This window comes from Lissotriton vulgaris, chromosome 1_2 (assembly GCF_964263255.1).
Source record: "Lissotriton vulgaris chromosome 1_2, aLisVul1.2, whole genome shotgun sequence".
NCBI classification, from domain to species: Eukaryota; Metazoa; Chordata; class Amphibia; order Caudata; family Salamandridae; genus Lissotriton; species Lissotriton vulgaris.
The window spans coordinates 310,750,947-310,770,208 of record NC_141686.1 but is presented as its reverse complement, the minus strand read 5'-3'; the positions used below and the strand labels follow the sequence as shown (position 1 = coordinate 310,770,208).

Genomic DNA, 19,262 nt, shown 5'->3' with positions numbered 1-19,262 from the left:
ATACAGTCAGTCATGCACCTACTAAATCCTTCATCCAGACACTTATACATCCACTCATTCTTCAATATGTAAGACATATTTTAACTTTACAGAAACATACAGTCACTGGATGTTGTCATCAGTGATGTCATTTGAGATGTCATCAGTGATGTCATCAGTGATGTCACTGACCATGTCATGAATGATGTAATATGTGACATCATCAGCAGTGTATTGCGGGTGCGCGATATATAGTTAGTGCAACTAACTATATATGGAATTTCAATGGTTTTGTGTGAGTAAAATAAGGTTTTGTAAATGCGAATTCCTAACTATATATGGTCTATAACCTATGGTTTTTTCAGTGAATTTTCAAGGTTTTGTAAATGCTAATTCCTAACTATACATGGTCTATAACCTATGGTTTTTTCAGTGAATTTTCAAGGTTTTGTAAATGCTAATTCCTAACTATATATGGTCTATAACCTATGTTTTTTTCAGTGAATATATATATATATACATACATATATAAACATATATCATCTGTATATCTATATAAATACAAACATAAATGCATGCATACATATACTTATATGCATACAGATGCATGTTATTTACATGAAAGTTGAAAAAACACTAATAAAAGCAAAGCTAAAAAGCCACCTCATTACAAACAGAATGGCTTTAACTTAAACGAGGGCGAGATCTATTGCATTTTCAATGCTTGTTTACTTTGGTTCCATCAAGAAGGCATTCAGATGTGTCACACATTTGCCATAAATTCTGAATGTTAGCACTCTAGTTGCACATTAGATCACTGTAGTAAAGCTACTGCTCACCAGGGACGTCTGCTGCTGGTATTCAAAGTGCATGTTTCAGTCTGCATGTCAGAATTTTTTTAATGAAATAGAAGAGGATTTGAGAAGTCACTCAAAATGATCCCTAATTTTTCTTTCTGAAGCACTAATCATACTTTCTATGGCAAAATTAACCCCCTCATGTTGTTCCTTTTTAAATTGAGTGTTTTCAGACTTACCACTTCATTCCAATCAAGATGGCTTCTGGTGTGCCATACTTTTGTCATAAGTAAGACTGTTAGCGCTCTAGTTGTTCTTTAGAACACTCTGGGACATTCTGTCATTGGGCTATACTTGGGGTACATCTGGGTGATATTTGGGCTACATTTAGGCTCTTTTGTCTCTGGTGGCCATCTTGGGAGACTGTATGTCAGAATTTTTTAATGAAATTGAAGAGGGTTTGAGAAGTCACTCAAAATGTGCCCTAATTTTTCTTTCTGCAGCACTAATCATAATTCATATGGCAAAATATACCCCCTCGTTTTGTTCCTTTTTAAATTAAATGTTTTAAGAGTTACCACTTTATTCCAATCAAGATGGCTTCAGGTGTGCCATACCTTTGTAATAAGTAGGACTGTTAGCGCTCTAGTTGTTCTTTAGAACACTCTGGGACATTCTGTCATTGGGCTATACTTGGGCTACATCTGGGTGATATTTGGGCTACATTTGGGCTCTTTTGTCTCTGGTGGCCATTTTGGGAGACTGCATGTCAGAATTTATTAATGAAATAGAAAAGGATTTGAAAAGTCACTCAAAATGTGCCCTAATTTTTCTTTCTGCAGCACTAATAATACATTCTATTGCATAATATACCCCCTCATTTTGTTCCTTTTTAAATTAAATGTTTTAAGAGTTACCACTTTATTCCAATCAAGATGGCTTCAGGTGTGCCATACCTTTGTAATAAGTAGGACTGTTAGCGCTCTAGTTGTTCTTTAGAACACTCTGGGACATTCTGTCATTGGGCTATACTTGGGCTACATCTGGGTGATATTTGGGCTACATTTGGGCTCTTTTGTCTCTGGTGGCCATTTTGGGAGACTGCATGTCAGAATGTTTTAATGAAATAGAAAAGGATTTGAGAAGTCACTCAAAATGTGCCCTAATTTTTCATTCTGCAGCACTAATCATACTTTCTATGGCAAAATATACCCCCTCATGTTGTTTCTTTTTAAATTAAATGTTTTAAGAGTTACCACTTTATTCCAATCAAGATGGCTTCAGGTGTGCCATACCTTTGTAATAAGTAGGACTGTTAGCGCTCTAGTTGTTCTTTAGAACACTCTAGGAGGCTGCAGTAGAACACAAAGGAATCAACTGACAGTCTCTGTCCTTGTTGGATGTACATGTTTTACTGAGAATGTCAGACTTCATTTTCACATGACTGAGAAAAATAATGTGAATTTACAGAAAATATGCTTTCAGTTTAGCTTATAGATCCCCTTCCAAACCACTGTGGGAAAATCATGAGATATTAGTTTTCTTTCAAACAATATTCATGATATCACAGCAGAAGGTTGTTTCACATGGTAAAATCACCTTAGAACCCACCACAATTCCTAAAACGAGTATGGTACCATCAACAAATGATTTATAATGTAACTAAAGTCCTAAAACCCTCTATTAACTACAATGCTTTTTAATGAGGTGCTATCATGTATATTGGTCCCAAGATGGCTGCCAACACTTCTTGGATGAAGTGCTGACAGCCAATCAGATCAGATGTGTGGTTAGGCTCCGCCCAGATATATATCTTTTTTTGAACCTAAATTACTCAAAATCCACTGGAGCACATATATTGAGACCTAGCAAAGGCACATCGGGCTAACAGTCCCTACAATTTTGCCAAGTTTCGTGCAAATCCATTCAGCCGTTCGAGCTAAAAGTGAGGCCAACCGCCCTATGGAAATTAACATGGGAAAAACGCGTTTTGGGACCCCCCTTTTTTCTCGGCCCCCCCCTGATGAAACCCCCCCAAATTGTCAGGGGCTGCTCAGAAACAAAATGTTCCATTTTCCTGAAAATTTCAGCCAATTCCGTCCACAAACGCCAAAGTTATTAGACATAGAATTTTCAAAAATCCCATAGAGAAAAAATCCTAACTATATATACCTACTGGCGACCGCCAGTAGGTAATATATAGATATATACACACATACATACACACACACACACACACACACACACACACACACACACACACACACACTGAATAAGCTAACAACACTCGTGGTCATCTTGCCACTTTGGACGCCTTATAATGAGTGGCACTCTGTTCATCGCTGGTACTTTCTCATCTTCCCCACCTGATGTTTAGCCATCTGGTTTTCCTAACAACATTTGTCTCTCTGCAAGATTGCACAATGTGACACTACGAACATTCCATTTCTTTCCATCCGACAACCATACATTGCTTCCCTTCACCCTGACTATGATTTTAGGTGTCAACCATTTTGACATTTCAGACCCATCGGTACTGATTACCTTAGTTCTTACCCAATCACCAACAGAAAACTCTCTTTTTTCTTTTTTCTAACTTGTCATTATGTCTTTTAGTGTATTTGTCTTGTGGTTCACGAACCCTATCCATCAATCCCTTCATGTCTAGGCAATATGTACTTCCTCTAAGCATCCAGGCTGGAGACACTCTGGTACCTGCCTGCCTTCCCTTTAAAAGCATGAAAGGAGTTTCCTTGGTGACCGAATGGGGTGTAGACCTATAGCTCCATAACATCTCCTTAACCGCTTCCTTGCAATTACCCCCCTGCTCACACACAACTGAACACACTCCTTCAAAACTCGGTTAAACCTCTCGACTAAACCATTCTCCCTAGGATTGTAGACTGCTTTGGTGTGGTGTACGATACTCATCTTGGATAAATACCTTTCAACCACTTCTACCGTGAATTGTGGTCCATTGTCAGTGACTAGTATATTTGGACACCCTTCCCTGCCGAAAATTTGGTCACAAAATTCAATGACATTAGACGCCTTAATCTCATCAGATAAACCCACCTCAGGCCATTTAGAGTGATAATCTATCATCACAAGTGCAAACTTATTCATTATACCTTTTGAACTAAATGGCCCACAGATATCCATCGCTACTCTCTCCCATGGATTATCAGGAAATTTGATGGGAACAATAGGAGACTCCTCAACTCGATGGCACTTATCGCTACATATGCACCTCAGGCAGAAACGTACGCATCCCTCAACATCTTTGTCCAAACCCGGCCACCAAAATGTCATTCTTGCTCTTCTTTTCATCCCCGACATTCTACTATGTCCTTCATGCAACAAATTAAGTAATCTGGAATGTAATCCGCTTGGCACTACCAATCTTCCATCTCTGCGGATAATTTTGTCCACGACAGATAACTCTGACCAAACCGTTCAATATTGACTAAATTGTTTTCTCAATTCCACACTGGAACTAGTAGGTACACTCAGATGTTGCATGAGTTCCACTAGAATGGCATCCTCCTCCACTGCAGCCTTCCACTCACTCTCCGTGATGGCTCCATTACACGACTCAGACACTAGCCACCACATATTCGTCACCAGTATCATCATCTACACACTGTAATGGTAACCTAGACAGTCAGCATTAATGTTACATATACCCGGCACATAATTCAAAGTGAAATCATATCCTTGCAGTCTATACAACAACTTGGCTATACTGGGTGTTGCCTTCCCTGCGCCCTTGTTTGTAAAAATATCAATGAGCGGTCCATGGTCAGATCTGACCTCGAAATGCGTTCCCCAAACGTAATTTTTGAAGTGATCCACACCCCACCAACATGCAAGGGCTTCCTTCTCAATAACTGAATATGTTGACTCTGCACCCTTCAATGTTCGTGACGCAAATGCCACCACCCGTTCTTGACCAAGGTGCTTCTGCATAAGTACTGCCCCCAAACCATACTCGCTTGCATCCACTACAACAATGCCTGGATCTAATGGATTAAAGGGTCTTAAAGCCACAGCCTTCAAGGTCTGTTCCTTAATTGTTTCAAATGCTTTCTGACACTAATCTGTCCATGCAAACTTATTACCTTTTTCATTAACACTCTCAGGACATATACTTTATCCGTGAAATGGTCAACACATTTTTAATAAAATTCCACCAACCCAAGAAACAAACGTAATTGTTCCTTGTCTTGGGGAGACGGTGCATCAGCGATGCAATTCAACAATTTTTTCTTTGGTTTAACTCCCGTTTTTGATAACGTGTGTCCTAAATATTCTATTTCTTCGACTCCAAACTTGCACTTGTCCATTCCTACTGTTAAGCCCGCATTCTGCAATTTGTTAAGCGTTTGATCTACAATCATATCATGTTCCTCCTTATTCTCACCCCACACCAACACATCATCTTGAAATACTAGGACTTTGTGTGAATTCTCCAATATTTTGCACATTACTCTCTGAAATACAGCAGAGGCAGACGCCAGTCCGAATGGCATCCGCAAGAATCTAAATGCCCCCTCTGGTGTTATGAACGACGTGAGGTGCTTCGATGCAGGGTGTATACGCACCTGGTGATATGCACTTGAGAGGTCAATTAAAGAAAAATACGCTGCATTGGTAACTGAGGACACCATCTCATTAATATGTGGCAGTGGATAGCGATCGACTAAGATGTTGCGATTGAGGTCGCTTAAGTCGATACACATGTGCAAATTTCCATCCGATTTGCGTGCTAAAACTATGGGACTAAGCCACTCTGATGATTTGATTGGTTCAATCACTTGTGCCTCGCACAACCTCTGCAGTTCCTTCTTTAATTTTTCTCTCAGTGCAAACGGGGCATTCCTGGTCTTGTGTACATGGAATGTAATTTGGGTTAAGGACAATGCGATGCTCAAATTTGGTTAAGCACCCTAGTTCACTTCTAAATAACTTAGGATATTTCAAACTCCACTTGTTCTTCTCCGAATTCTCTGTTACTAGCACTTGATCAGGATGGTTCGGATCCAATTTGATCCCTAACATTTTTTGTTCGCACCACCCTATCAAGGTTCTTCCCTTCTTTACTACATACACTTTGCCAGTTGTTTCCATATTCTTGTGAGATAGTTTACAATTAAAAAACCTATCAAAGGTAACATGACCCTACAATAACCCACAGGTTCAATGTCCGGGGAGTTCAACTTGCATTTACCAATTTTTATCCATGCATCCTTGTCTATGATCGTATATGGAGAGCACAAATCCACCCACACTAGGATTTTAGTACCATTGATGCCCAGCATACACTTAGGAGGGTTGTGTCCGTCACAAATTTCATTATCATAGATCACACACACTTCTACTGTTTCTCTTTCATCAGAGAACTCCTTTTCACTGTCCTCTTGTATGGCATGTACAGTACGCCTCCACTTGTTGGATGTACTGATTTTGCACATACGAGCAAAGTGCCCAATTCGTTTACACTTGTAACATTTCTCCTTGACTGCTATGCACTTATCGGAATCAGCTATAAGCCTGGTGCTGCCACATCTATAACATGTGTGATTATATTTAGGTTGGGAGTTCTTATTAATTTGAGGCGCACTTTTAACAAACTTGTCGCTTGCCTGCTTGCTATCCTTTTTCTTTTCAATAGCACACACTTTGGTCTGATCCCCCTTATCTTGAACTTGATTTGAATTGAGTTCCTTAAAGTACTTAGATGTGTTTTTCAGGCGTCTTGCTACCTCTATGGATTTTTTTAAAGAGGGATCTTTTAAGTCTAAGAGTTTTTCCTGTATTTTGATATTATTCGTTCTATTAATAAATTGGTCTCTTATAATTTCTTCTGTTAGATCTTTAAATTTGCATGTTGATGCAAATGTTCTAAGTACCGAAATATACTGCTCAACTGATTCTCCAGACTGTTGTGCTCTAGAGAAAAACTTGTCTCTTTCAACAACAATGTTGATTTTTTTTTTACCCAAATTCTCTTCTAGAGCTTTTACGATCTCTAAATACTCATCAAAATTGCTAGTTCCTGTTTCCTCACCTTCATTAGATTCTTCATCTGCTTGGTTAGTGGAATATACCCTAACACGGACAGGTAATGTTTTTTAACACTTTTCTACCCTCAATCCCCAAGTTGTGCTTTAACAATGATACTTTGCGGGATGATACAAAATCTTCACCGCCTATTGCCTCTAGATAGGTCTCAAAAGACTCGATCCAATCCTCCCAAGTCATTATAGGTTCTCCTGGGTTTTGTAAAAATGTTGGTGGGGGCTACCACAGATGATAAATCCATTCTGGCAGGCACACCAAAACTTGAGTGTCAGGTTAAATTGTTATTTACCCTGACATGAATTATTATTAGAGGTTCTAATTATTTTATAATACCCACTATATGTCTGTCAACACATGTAAATATATATTACAAGATTGTTCAAATAAACATAAAAAATTAAAAAAATTAAGGTAGTCACCGTTGTCTTATTGAATAAAAGTTTGTTGTAAAGAAGACAGACATCAGGGAAGTTCTTGATTTAATCAGCCTTTAACTGGACTGCCAAGCAGAGTCACAACTTCATGTCACATTCAGGAGCAACTGTCATCATTAAAATTTTAGAACAAGACAGAGCTTCTCCATAGAACACCCCCCAGTACAGGGTTCTAATCATGCAGCCTTGCAACAAGCCGAGGTAAGTGCAACATAGGATACTACATAGGTTTTCCCTTTAGAAAATAAAAGACAAAAGGAAATGTAAGTAATAATGAAAAGGAAAGGAAAATAAAGATAAGGAAAGAGCTGAGAAAAGAAAGGTAAAGAAAAGAATAATAATCACAGAGGAAAAAAATACAGTCCTAAAACCAACACTGCTAAACAAAGATTATTGCTCAAATAGGCTAAACTAGAGCTTTAGACTCTAGACCTATGAGGAATTTTGGATTCACAAACAATACGCCTCAGAACAAGTTGTCCCGTACAATCTCCATCACTTTTACACATGTTTCTGTTAAGTGAACTATTAGTCTGACGCCTCAGGACAAGTTGTCCCGTACAATCTTCATCACATTTACTTGTATTTCTGTTAAGTAAATTATCAGACCGATAACTTTTCACTAAGCGGCTCTTGTTCCACCAATGCCCATTGATGAGTTTGACAGAGTTCCCTCTAATATCACTGACTTTGATCGGTAGGCTAAATTTTGAAGATCCCTTCTTCACATGTGTGGGTTTCTTGATGGAAACATAATCACCAGGATTTATGTCCACCACTTAAACACTCTTCTTAGAATCAAAATACACTTTTTGTTTACTCTGTGCACGTTCTACTTGATCCCCGACATCCTCATCATTCCATTGTTTCCCTTTGATCCACTTACTCATCCACTGGGACAAGACAAGGTGGAAGCTCTACAACCACGTAATAGTTCAAAAGGTGAAATGCCTGTAGTAGAGTGGGGAGTAGTTCGATAGAACCAAAGCATACTCCTCAATGAACTGCTTACCACACATTTGTTCGACAGAGCCCATTGTATGCACTCTCCCAAAACCCTGTTCCTACATTCTACCAAGCCGTTGGTTTGTGGGTTGTACAATGAACTTCTGAGATGCGTTATACCACACTTAGATAGATAATCCTCAACTTCAGCAGCAACAAATTGTGTTCCATTATCAGTCACTAAGAATTCTGGGAACCCCTCCTTCAAAAACACATCACTGAGGAATTCAACCACCGTTCTTGCACACACTTCTCTCACAAACTTGACTCCTGGCCATTTTGAATAATAATCCATGAGGACCAAAGCAAACTTGGACAATGTCTAACCCGGATTTAATCCAAGGTGGCAAAGGCAATTCTATAGGTGACAAAGGTGGAGTGCGCAACTTAATAATTTTATCACAACTCGAGCAAATTACACAGGACTTGACAAAATCATCAATTTCTCTGTCCATTGAAGGCCACCAAAATTCAAGCCGCACTCTTTTTTTGGTTAATGTAGCACCTAAGTGTCCTTCATGTGCACATTTTACCAATCTTCCTCTTAAAGCAAGAGGAGGGACAAGCCTGTCACCTCTCAACACCAATCCACTTTCAATTGTAAGCCCATCTGCCACTTGAAGATATGTCTTAAACTCAAAACTCAGACTTCTTTCTTTAGGCCAACCTTCCTTGATGAATTTTATGACCATCCCTAATGACACATCATTAAGAAGAGTCTGACGCCATTCATTCTCAGACACAGCACATAACTGAGGAAGGTGTACAGCAGCTATCAAAAACTCTTCTTTATCTCCCTCTTCCATGTTTGATTTGTCCTCAACAGTGTCAGAAGAACGCAATAAGAAATCTGCACACCCATTCCTGCTTTCTGGAATATATTCCACAGAAAAATCAAACTGCAACAATTTTGATGATAAACGTGCAATTCTGGGTGTGAAACTTCTCACTTTCTTCCCACTGAGGATGAAGATCAAAGGTTTATGATCCGTCTTGAGACAGAACTTCCTCACCCAAAGAAAATTCCTAAACTTCATGATAGCCCACCAACAAGCTAATAATTCCTTCTCAATAACGGAGTACTTCTCAGACGGTGATAATACTCTAGAGTCAAACCCAATGGTATTGAACTCTCCTTTTCTTTGAGAAAGAACTGTACCCAGTCCAACATTGCTTACGTCTACTGTAAGGGTGCACATGAGAGAGGGGTCATAATGCTTTAAAATCATTGGAGAACTAAGTTGTTGTTTCACCCAGTCAAAAACATCCTGACATTCTTTGTTCCACTTAAATTCAACACCCTTCATCAGCATGCGTGATAGTGGTCTTAGTCTACAAGCAAAATTTTGAATAAATCTCAAGTAAAACTCACATAACCCAAGGAAAGATTTGAGGGAGCTTTTGTCAGAAGGAGCTTTTGCTTTGATAATGGAATCAACAAGGCTGCTCTTAGGAAGAATACCCTTTTGGTTAACTAAATGGCCTAAAAAGTCAACTTCACTTGTTGCAAATACACACTTGTCTCTGCGCAAAACAACCCCATTTGTTTGAAATCTTGATAATACTTCTTTTAATATGACATTGTGTGAAAGTCTATCAGGAGCAAAAATAAGAACATCGTCCTGAAACACGGAAAGTCCATCAATTCCCTTCAACATATTAGACATGAGATGTTGGAAAACGGATGCTGATGAGGCGAGCCCAAACGGCATACGTTTCACAGGACAAGCACCATCTTTTACAATAATCTTGTGTTGGAAATCTCTTAATTTTCCCCAATTCACCAGAGAACACACGTGGATAATCATTGATTAAGCTTTCCAGATCAGGACTGTCGCTTATAGCAAGTACTTGGCTTTTGGTAAAACCGGCCTAAAATGTTTAGCCCTTTATGCGCACTTAAATCTTTCCAAAGATTTTCCTTCCCTTAAATTCCATAATCTCTTCTATGTACCCAGAAAGATTGATCTCACGTCCCTCATAAGAGACAGCTTTCCGGTCTGGAGGAAGAAGAATTCTATTTGGCCATGTTGTATGATAGAGTTCTAGAGTAAATCATTGAGATGCGTGGTCCAGAGTCAACTAGATGATTAAGCACACGATCTCCTACTTGGATTTCTACATAAGGATCAACACATAAATCGGGATCACCTATAATAACCCCATCATCTTAATCTGGACAACACAGGTATGGTAAAGTCGACGTAGCTTTATTGAAGAGTAGAGAAAGCAGGTAAGAAGGTCTCTGTAAGAAGTCCTAAGTATCCATTAACAGTCCCACTGGGAGAAGCCTGCTAGCTGCTCAGCCCCATCCATTCAACTGTCACTCTGCTCCAGTCATCCAAGCATTCCTCACACAGCCCACACACCAACATTCCACTCAGAACATTCACACAAGCTGAGCAGCTAGGGGCAAGTTAACATAAGAGACATACAGCAATGGGAGATTACTACATATATCTTTCCTTATAAATGAAAGATGAAACTAAATATTATTATTTATTATTATTTTATTTTTTAAACTTGTAAGGCGCGACAGCTACCCAAAAAGGGTTTCCCGGCGCCGAGACACAGCATAAAGGTAGCAGGGGATTTCCGGTTATTCAAGTTATTGTTCGAATAGCCAAGTCTTGACGTTCCTTCTGAACCTAGCATGGTTTTCCTCATTTCGAATGTATAGAGGAAGTGCATTCCAGAGGGATGGTCCTAGGTGGGCAAAAGATCTGCCTCCCATTCTTGCAAGTTTGAACCTTGGTACGCAGAAGTTGGCTGCTGATTGCGACCGAAGGTTTCGCTTGGGAGTGTAAGGATGGGCAAGAGCTAAAAGGTATTTAGGTGCAATGCCTGCTTTGATTCTGAACATATAGTTCAGGGCTTTGAATCTGATTCTGTTTTCTACCCTGAGCCAGTGGAGCTCACGACGGTAGCTCGAGACTCCGGAATTTTTGGGGACTCTGCACAGTAGTCTAACAGCTGAGTTTTGGACTAGCTGCAGCCGACTAACTACCGCTTTGTTGGAACCAAGGTACAGAATGTTACCGTAGTCAAGCCGTGATGTTATGAGGGCATTGACTACGGTTTTTTGAGCTGAGGAGGGCAGCATCCAAAGGATTTTCCTCAGCCATTTGATGATGGTAAGGCATAGGCCGACAACTTTGCTGGCCTGTTGTTTCATGGAGAGGGAGCTATCCATGATGACTCTTAGATTACGTACTTGGGTAACTGGGGTGGGGAAATTTCCCATCTGGTTGGGCCAGTGTGAGGGGTTCCAAAGATCTCGTTGTTTCCCTAGAAGAAGAATCTCCGTTTTGTCTCCGTTTAGCTTTAATTGATTTCTTGTCATCCAATTGAAGATGTTTTGAAGCCCTAATTTGAGGTGAGACGGGGATGAGGGACTGGATTCAGATAGGGAGAAAATAATTTGGGAATCGTCGGCGTAGGTCATGAGGGTGAATCCAGAACTTTCCGCTAGGTCGGCCAGGGGTCTGAGGTAGAGGTTAAAAAACAGGGGGCTCAAGATAGATCCCTGAGGAACTCCGTGAGGGGCTTTAAAAGAGTCACAGCAGGCCGAAGAGGATGTTATTTGGAATGTTCGTTGAGCCAGGAAGGACCGGATCCATTCGAGTGCTTTCCCACGGACGCCGTTTCTGTTTAACGCCTTAATGAGTGTTTCGTGGGATATGGTGTCAAAGGCCGCTCTCAGGTTTAGAAGCACGAGCGCGACCGTTTGACCATTATCAAGTAGTTTCCGGATGTGTTCCGTGACTCCTAGAAGAGTAGTTTCTGTCGAGAAACCAGCACGGAAATCCGATTGCGAAGGATGCAGGAGCGAATTGTTTTCAGCAAAGGTGGATAAGACCGAGTGGACGTGTCTCTCTAAGCATTTGGAGAAGGCAGGGAGCAGAGATATGGGTCTGTAGTTTGCTGGGATTTCCGGATTTGCTGTGGGCTTTTTTAGCAATGGAGTTATCATGGCGTGTTTCCAGAGGGCCGGGACTGTGGAAAGTTCTAGCAAGGAGTTTAGCATATCAACGATGATTTCCAGGGAGCGATCGTCCAACTGTTTGAGTACTTTGATGGGAATCGGGTCCCGGGGGGAGCCGGATTTAATGGTCTTAAAGATGGTCTTCAGCATGTTAACCGTGATGGATGGCCAGAATTCCAAGGTATTCTCAATGGAGGGGGCATAGTCCGTGTCAGCCAAAGGGGATGGGTCATTATTGTTACTTTTAATGTCCCTGGTGATTTTCTCGAATTTGTCCGTAAAGAAACAGGCTAGATCTTGGCATTGTTGTGTATTAAGTGGGGGAGCCGTGGCTGTGGTTTGTGCACCCGCAAGTTCTTTGACCTTGTTAAACAGAGTTTTAGGCTTATTAGTAGCTTCCATGATGGTGTTAGAAACAAACAAGGCCCGCGCTTTGGCGCAAGCAGTGTGGTATAAATTCCTGGCTTTATGGTAAGTCTTTTTTATGTCAGGAGCGTAGTCCTTAGGCCATTGACGCTCAAGTGCTTTGCATTTCGATTTTTCAATTTTCAGAAGGTCGTTAAACCATGGGGCAGGGTGACGGTGTCTGTTTCCTTTGGTATGAGGGGTGGGTAAGCAGTAGTCAGCGGCGTCACTAAGCCATTGTTGAGTAGCTACTGCTACGTTTTCCATGTTGTGACCTTTTCTAGGTGGGTTTTCATGGAGTGCTGTATTTAGTTTTGCCATGTCAAGAAATTTCCAGTTTTTCCTGGAAGTAGCTGGAAAAACTGGTTGTGTGGTGGTGACAGGTGGGAGTTTGTGGCTGAATTTTATTAAGTGGTGGTCGGACCAACAAATGGGGGTGGTGTCATGCCATTTTAAGTCATTGATATTAGTAATGATGGGGTTGAGCAAATGGCCCGCTTTGTGGGTGGGTCCAGAGTTGAGTAAGGTCAGGTTAAGAGCCGTCAGATCATCTAGCAAGTTAGAGCAAGAGGGGGTGGATGGGTCGTCAAGCTGCAAGTTGAGGTCTCCGATAAGTGAGAAGTTTTTGGAGGCTATGTAATACGGAGTGATGTGATTGGCTAGGTTTGACGCCCATTGGGATGAGTTGCCGGGGGGCCGGTATATCAATAAGCCGGACATTGTAAAGTTCGGGTTCAAAGATATTTTTAAAAAGCCGGCTTCGCAGTCAGGGATGCCGACTGGGTCTAAAGTACATTTCAGTTCTCTGTTGAAGATGATTGCAATTCCACCTCCTAGTTGGTTAGTTCTATCTATCCTAGTGATTGCATAGTTGGCGGGGAGGGCAGTAGCAACGTCCAGGCCAGCACTCTCGTGTAGCCACGTTTCTGTCAGGAAGAGGGCGCTTGGTTTGTCTTCCAGTAGGAGATTAAAGATGTCTAATTTGTGTTTCGGTAATGAGCGGCAGTTGGTGCTGTAGAACAAGTATTCTTGTGCCTTGACATTTCTGGGCTCTTTGCGTTTCCTATGCCTCCTCCTGGAGTCAGGATGAGGTTGGCAAATGGTAAGGGTAAGGTTGCAGTTTAGGCAGGAAGTAACTCCTGTCTGGTGGAGTTCAAGCGTTTTACACCTAGAGTTAGTAGTCGGGCGTAACGCTTTAAGCTGACATGGGGATCTTACCAGCCTTTTGTGAGTAGGTTGAGCATAGCCTTCTGCCCCATGCCCCATCCTGGCCCGGACGGGCACAGAAAGGCTAGTCTTTGGCGTGTCTTCGGCGCGTGGACGGCGCGGACGCTACGTGTCTCCGCTGCGCGTATTAGGGGGCATCAGGTTTATGTAGAGGACGGGCTAGCATTCAGCTCTGCCTCCACAACACTCGCCCAATCAGTGCCAGCACCGGGAGGGAACCCGGAAGAAGGTACCGCCCTGCACCCTCCACAACAAACAAGCCTAGCGCTTGCGGTGGACGGGGGTTGCAGGGGCGACAGAGTGCAGCGATAAAATTCACAAGACATGAAGGGGAGTGAAAATTAAAGTGTGGCAATAGAACTGATTGCTTCAGTGAAATTATTAAAATCAACCCCACAGGAAGCATTACATTAAAAAGTAGTTAACTCTCCAGAGTTACTTTCATCCGTGCAATTCACAATCAATCACAACAGGATTATTTTAAAAAGGTTTAGAAGTACGTTTCACTTCAATCACGCTGCAGTCAATCATGCTCGTGTCATCATCAACATCTTGAAACTATAGACCTAAAAATACAAGATATAAAAAATAAAAAATACAAAGAACGTTCTACCATTTCAACCTAGGAGTACAAGCTAACTCTATGGAAGAGCATCTGGAGCATTCAGGCCTCAAAAAATGTACTCGCCCACTCGCTACAACGAGTCAGATTTTATCAGGTCGAGCTATTTTTAAGACCTACCGGCCCAATCTGCCAAGTTAACTTGAGCTAGAAAAGAACAGCTGTTCTGTTTATTTAGAAAGTTAATGAGCGATAAAGGTGTCTTTAAATCTTGTTTTTATCTTGAAGCATTTGCTGACTGTTCAATGACAGAGGTCAAATGTAAAGTTTCTCTTTTTACTAATTGTTGCTTATCTTATCCTGGAAAAAGAGGTTTACTTTTCTTTCCCTTATTACAGCTAGAGGATTTTGTCAAGTGAGCGGTCTGAAATTCATGGCGAAACAAAAGGCTGCGGGATGTCAGTTTTTTTTTCTAACACAATATTTTATATCTTGCAAATTAATAGTACAAATACTTCACAATATATCGGGAATTACAAAAGCACTTTTTTTGTAATTCAGAAGTGTGATACAAACACATTTTTAAATAGGAGCAACAAAAATCAGAACACTTTACTTGGTGACGTGCAAATTACAAATATTTGCAGAAACCCTTTTCCAAAATATTATTTGTACATTATATAGTTTTCTCAATAAAACCACTTCAGGAGGAAATTCTGTGGCTATTTCAATGGAAAATGTGCTGATTTTAAATGACAGTGTGTTACCACTACATGCTTCAGTTAAGCACTTAATAAAAGTGATAGTTTTTAAACATGAGAAACATTCCTGCCCAAGGCAAGATGGCAATGCTGTTAATAAACTAAGAGGCAAGTCAGGGGTCATGTGTATCCTATATGTGGCTATATTTGTATTACATAAGGAGCAAAGGTTTAGTCTATTAAATCAAACAAAAGCGTTTTCTGTACAGCAGACGTGCTGAACTCATGTATTTGAAGGTGTTCTCATATGTGAGAATGGCGGCTCAGTGAATTAAAATATTTGCCCAGGATCACATAATTTGAAACCAGTTTATGGGTAAAGAGCAATACAGTCAGGCCAAGTAGATAATTTAAGTCACTAGACCTGCAGGTCTGGTAACATTTTGATGATTGTTTGGGGCCTTGCATGCCTATCTCCTCAGCCATCCAAACTTTACAAGCAGCATCTGTAGTATAGGCAACATGAAGGCAGGGCCCATCGGTGACATCCAAATGGATTTCTCAAGATTTTCTGGCCACTGGCACAGTGACAGGAATTCTGCCACTCAGTAATTCAAAGAAACTAAAAATGTTCTCCCTCTTCTCCTGAGATAGTCCATTTGTCCAGAGCAGTGGCTTAATGCTCCAAACGAGGTTCATGTGTATAAAATGGAAAACATGAATACATTCAGTCACTCACTTTACACTTGGGAAAGGAAGCCCTAGCTGCAACTAGGTTAGGAAACACGTAAACTGTGTAGAATTACTAAGAAAAAGAGCTGATATGGATTCCGAGATCTGATCCACAAAGTTTCAAATCATCAGTCTTCTGTGGAATGCTAGAACACTGTAGGAGCTCCCTGAATCGAAGAAAATATGACGCCTTCTTCACCCAACAGGAAAGAAGTGTCCACCTCCTAAGGTGGAAGCACAACAGCTGCTCTGTGCTGGGTGAGCCAGCATTGCCTGCAGACTTGGAACAGAGTTATGCTTCATCGTTAAGCCTCACCATACTAGTGCCATGTAACCAGTCTCAAAGGCTAACAATGCATCCAGTGTCTTGACATCAAGAAAGAAGGGTGGATGCTGCAGATCTATTGTCCCTGACGCACACGCGGCATCACATCTAATTGGAAAGAGTAAGAAATTCAACAATACAGACCGCTTTAAAAATTCACACTTCACCAACAACACACAACAATTTAACCAGTTTCTTCTGTTGGAAAGATCATGCAAATCAGCATCCCTCAGAACTCTTCGCTTCACTCCATGATTGAGCACAGGGACAATTTCACTCCACAGAATCTTTCTGAATCTCTTGGAAATCTACAACGCTAGCCACACATCGGCTATTTTTGTGCCTGCACTCCACCAATCATGCACAAGAAATAGAGTAGACTCTTACCCGTCCAATTAGAGAAGCTTCAGGGCATCAGCAATATGGGGTGCTATACCAAAGCTACAATCCATAACTGCACTCTAATTCATGTTGGGGCTCAGAAATGTGCAGGATCAAACGCTCATAAACTCAACTCTACCCGATGCCACAGATAGTGCAAGCACAAGGACCATTTATATCACCTGCCATCTGGTAAAGTTTCAGCCATTTTACGATGTCCCCACTTTTCATGGCCAGACTGGTGGACTAAAAGTATATCTGGAAAAAAATGCTCATACCAGCCCTGCTTACTTTGCACCCTGGCTTTATTTCCTTCTTTCCATCAGTCAATTCTCTCTATCCCCCTGTCTCATGTCTTTCTCTCCACCTCCCTCGCTCCCCTTCTCTCTTCGAAGCCCCCTATGCTCCTGCTATAGTTCATCTCCAAGAGTGGAGGAAAGTGACTGAGGCACCCGCAGTCAGTATGGCTTTCAAATGTGGCCTCTAACCGCTCTAGCTCACCAGGTAAAATGCCCAATTGAATAAAAGGCCAGTCCCGAATTTCCACTCTTAATCCAGCACATCAAACTTAATTATTTTTGTCTTTGGGACAGCTGTCTCTAGTACATAAACGCCCTCATAGATGCATGCACGTTTCACCTTTACACCATCAATAAAGATCAGTCTGCAAGTGTGCGTCATTCATCAAACATCGATCAGAAAACACACCAGGGCTTAGTTTTTGCATCTGATTTGTATTTTTGAGTTTTGAATACAAATAGGGTATTACTACGAATCCCCCTCGGGGTCAATCAACTAACAGCAAGATGGAACTACTCCCATTTATTTTGGGGATGCTGTATTGTTGGGTTGAGTTCCCACACTCTATGATTCAGCGTCCGCCTCAGGCCACAAGAGAAGTTTGCATTATAATCTCAACAAGCCAAGAGGGAGCATGAGAGTACAACTTATGTTGCAAAGAATGCAGTGCGACACTATGCTCGATCGGGCAGTTTGAACTTTCCGCGATATCTGCCTTTGTACTGCAGGTCATAGGGACTCAGCACCTTCCTGCATCCCATCATGTTAGCGCGGGCAATGCGCTCGAAGGTCCAGGGGTTCTGGTTGTCCTCTTCACGCCGCTGCTCTTCCTCCTGCATCTCTGCCAGTGTCTGGCGGCTGACGGCCCTTGCAAGAAAGGGCAACTTTTTAGCCACTATTGTCAAGAAGGACTCCACCTCACCAAATTCACAGTAGCCTCCCACCTCAACTACCAGCTGGCCACATTTGACTGGAGTCACATAATGGTCCACTGCTCCCTTGCCACCACCCATACGCTGTCCAAGCCCTTTCCGGGTCACAGGTTTGTATGGAGCGTTCACACGCCAGATGGCATACATGGTCTTCGAATCCATGGAGCGGTTGATCGTAAGTCGCATCATCTCAAAATGACCCCAGCGGAGGTACCCACCACCAAGTGCCTATGGAGAAAGAAAGCACAAATGTTATAGGAAGTAAAAAAAAAACAACACAAATCTGCTAGAAATAATTACTGCCAAAAATAAGTTAAGGAGGATATTTTGTTTGTTATTAGTGTAGGTGAGAAGTCCACCCCCTAACACACAACTAGAGGTTAGAGGTCTACAACTCCAAGCCCTGTGCAGCTCATAGACACTGTTGAATGATTTAGGTGCTCAAATGAGTATTAATAATGTCCAAGTTATAGCCATCCTTCATGTGGATGTTATTGGCTCCGTTTTCTTGCCTCTTCTAAGCCAATTCACCTCACTACAAAAAATTTATGATCAACCCTTTGTTCCATGCTTGCCACTGACAATTACGGATTGGACGATGTGTTGCTCAGCGACTCACTGCAATGGTGCACTGGCATTTAGTAAATCAAATATAAATGTGTGGACGCCCTGAGGAGACTTGTCTGGTTGTGCACTCTAATAAATTTAATAAATTAAACTATTGCTTTCTTGTGGTGGGGTGTAAATTTGCTCACGCTCAGCACAATCCCATATTTCCTGTGGTGGTGGGGTGTGTTCAGTGTGAGTTCAGTTTTTTCTCTAAAGTTATTATAAATTATTGGCCCTCCTGGAAGATTGGAGCTTTCATTGCGACTGAATATGGTGGACTTAAGATACTGCAAGAAAAGGGGGTATAAAATCTCCTCAGTCTAAAATCCCTATCCATTTAGCAATCAGTAAAGACACAGACATCCTTAGTCAATACACAGAATAGGTTATGTCTAGAAACCTAGTTTCGAAGTCAACTGTCTAATGTTTGAAGAATAAAAAGCACTTTTATACTATGTGCTCCAGGACTGGTCAACTGCCCACCTCATTGTCTCATTGCCTCTGTCTAACCCTGGGCAAGGAACTCCGCTCCGCTCTTTTGTTAACTACACGTAGTCAGGCAAAAAATCCGCTCCTCCACGTATTCCATGAAAAACACTTAGTCAGGCAAAAAATCTGCTTCCCCAAATCTGCTCCTCCACATAGAAAAGTCAGCTTCTAAACTGCACCCAAAAATGCTTTGATAAAGCAACTTTACATGTTAAAAAACATAACTAATTCTCAAAAGTGAACTTTGAAATTGAAATATCAGGCCAGGAGAGAGGCGATGATTTTGGGGTTGCTCCCAAACTAGGGGGGGGGACC

The 19,262-nt window shown here is 41.4% G+C and overlaps 1 protein-coding gene across 1 annotated transcript in view; it reads right to left on the bottom strand.

Annotated features, from left to right (window-relative positions):
• Positions 1-7,322: 7,322 nt before the first annotated feature.
• MRPL16 (mitochondrial ribosomal protein L16) overlaps positions 7,323-19,262 on the bottom strand; it is a 63,247-nt gene continuing 51,307 nt past the window's right edge. Inside the window, exon 4 of the mRNA XM_086953325.1 lies at positions 7,323-18,077. Coding sequence (XP_086809451.1) covers positions 17,592-18,077 — 486 coding nt within the window. The 3' untranslated portion in view covers positions 7,323-17,591. The remainder of the gene's footprint in view (positions 18,078-19,262) is intronic.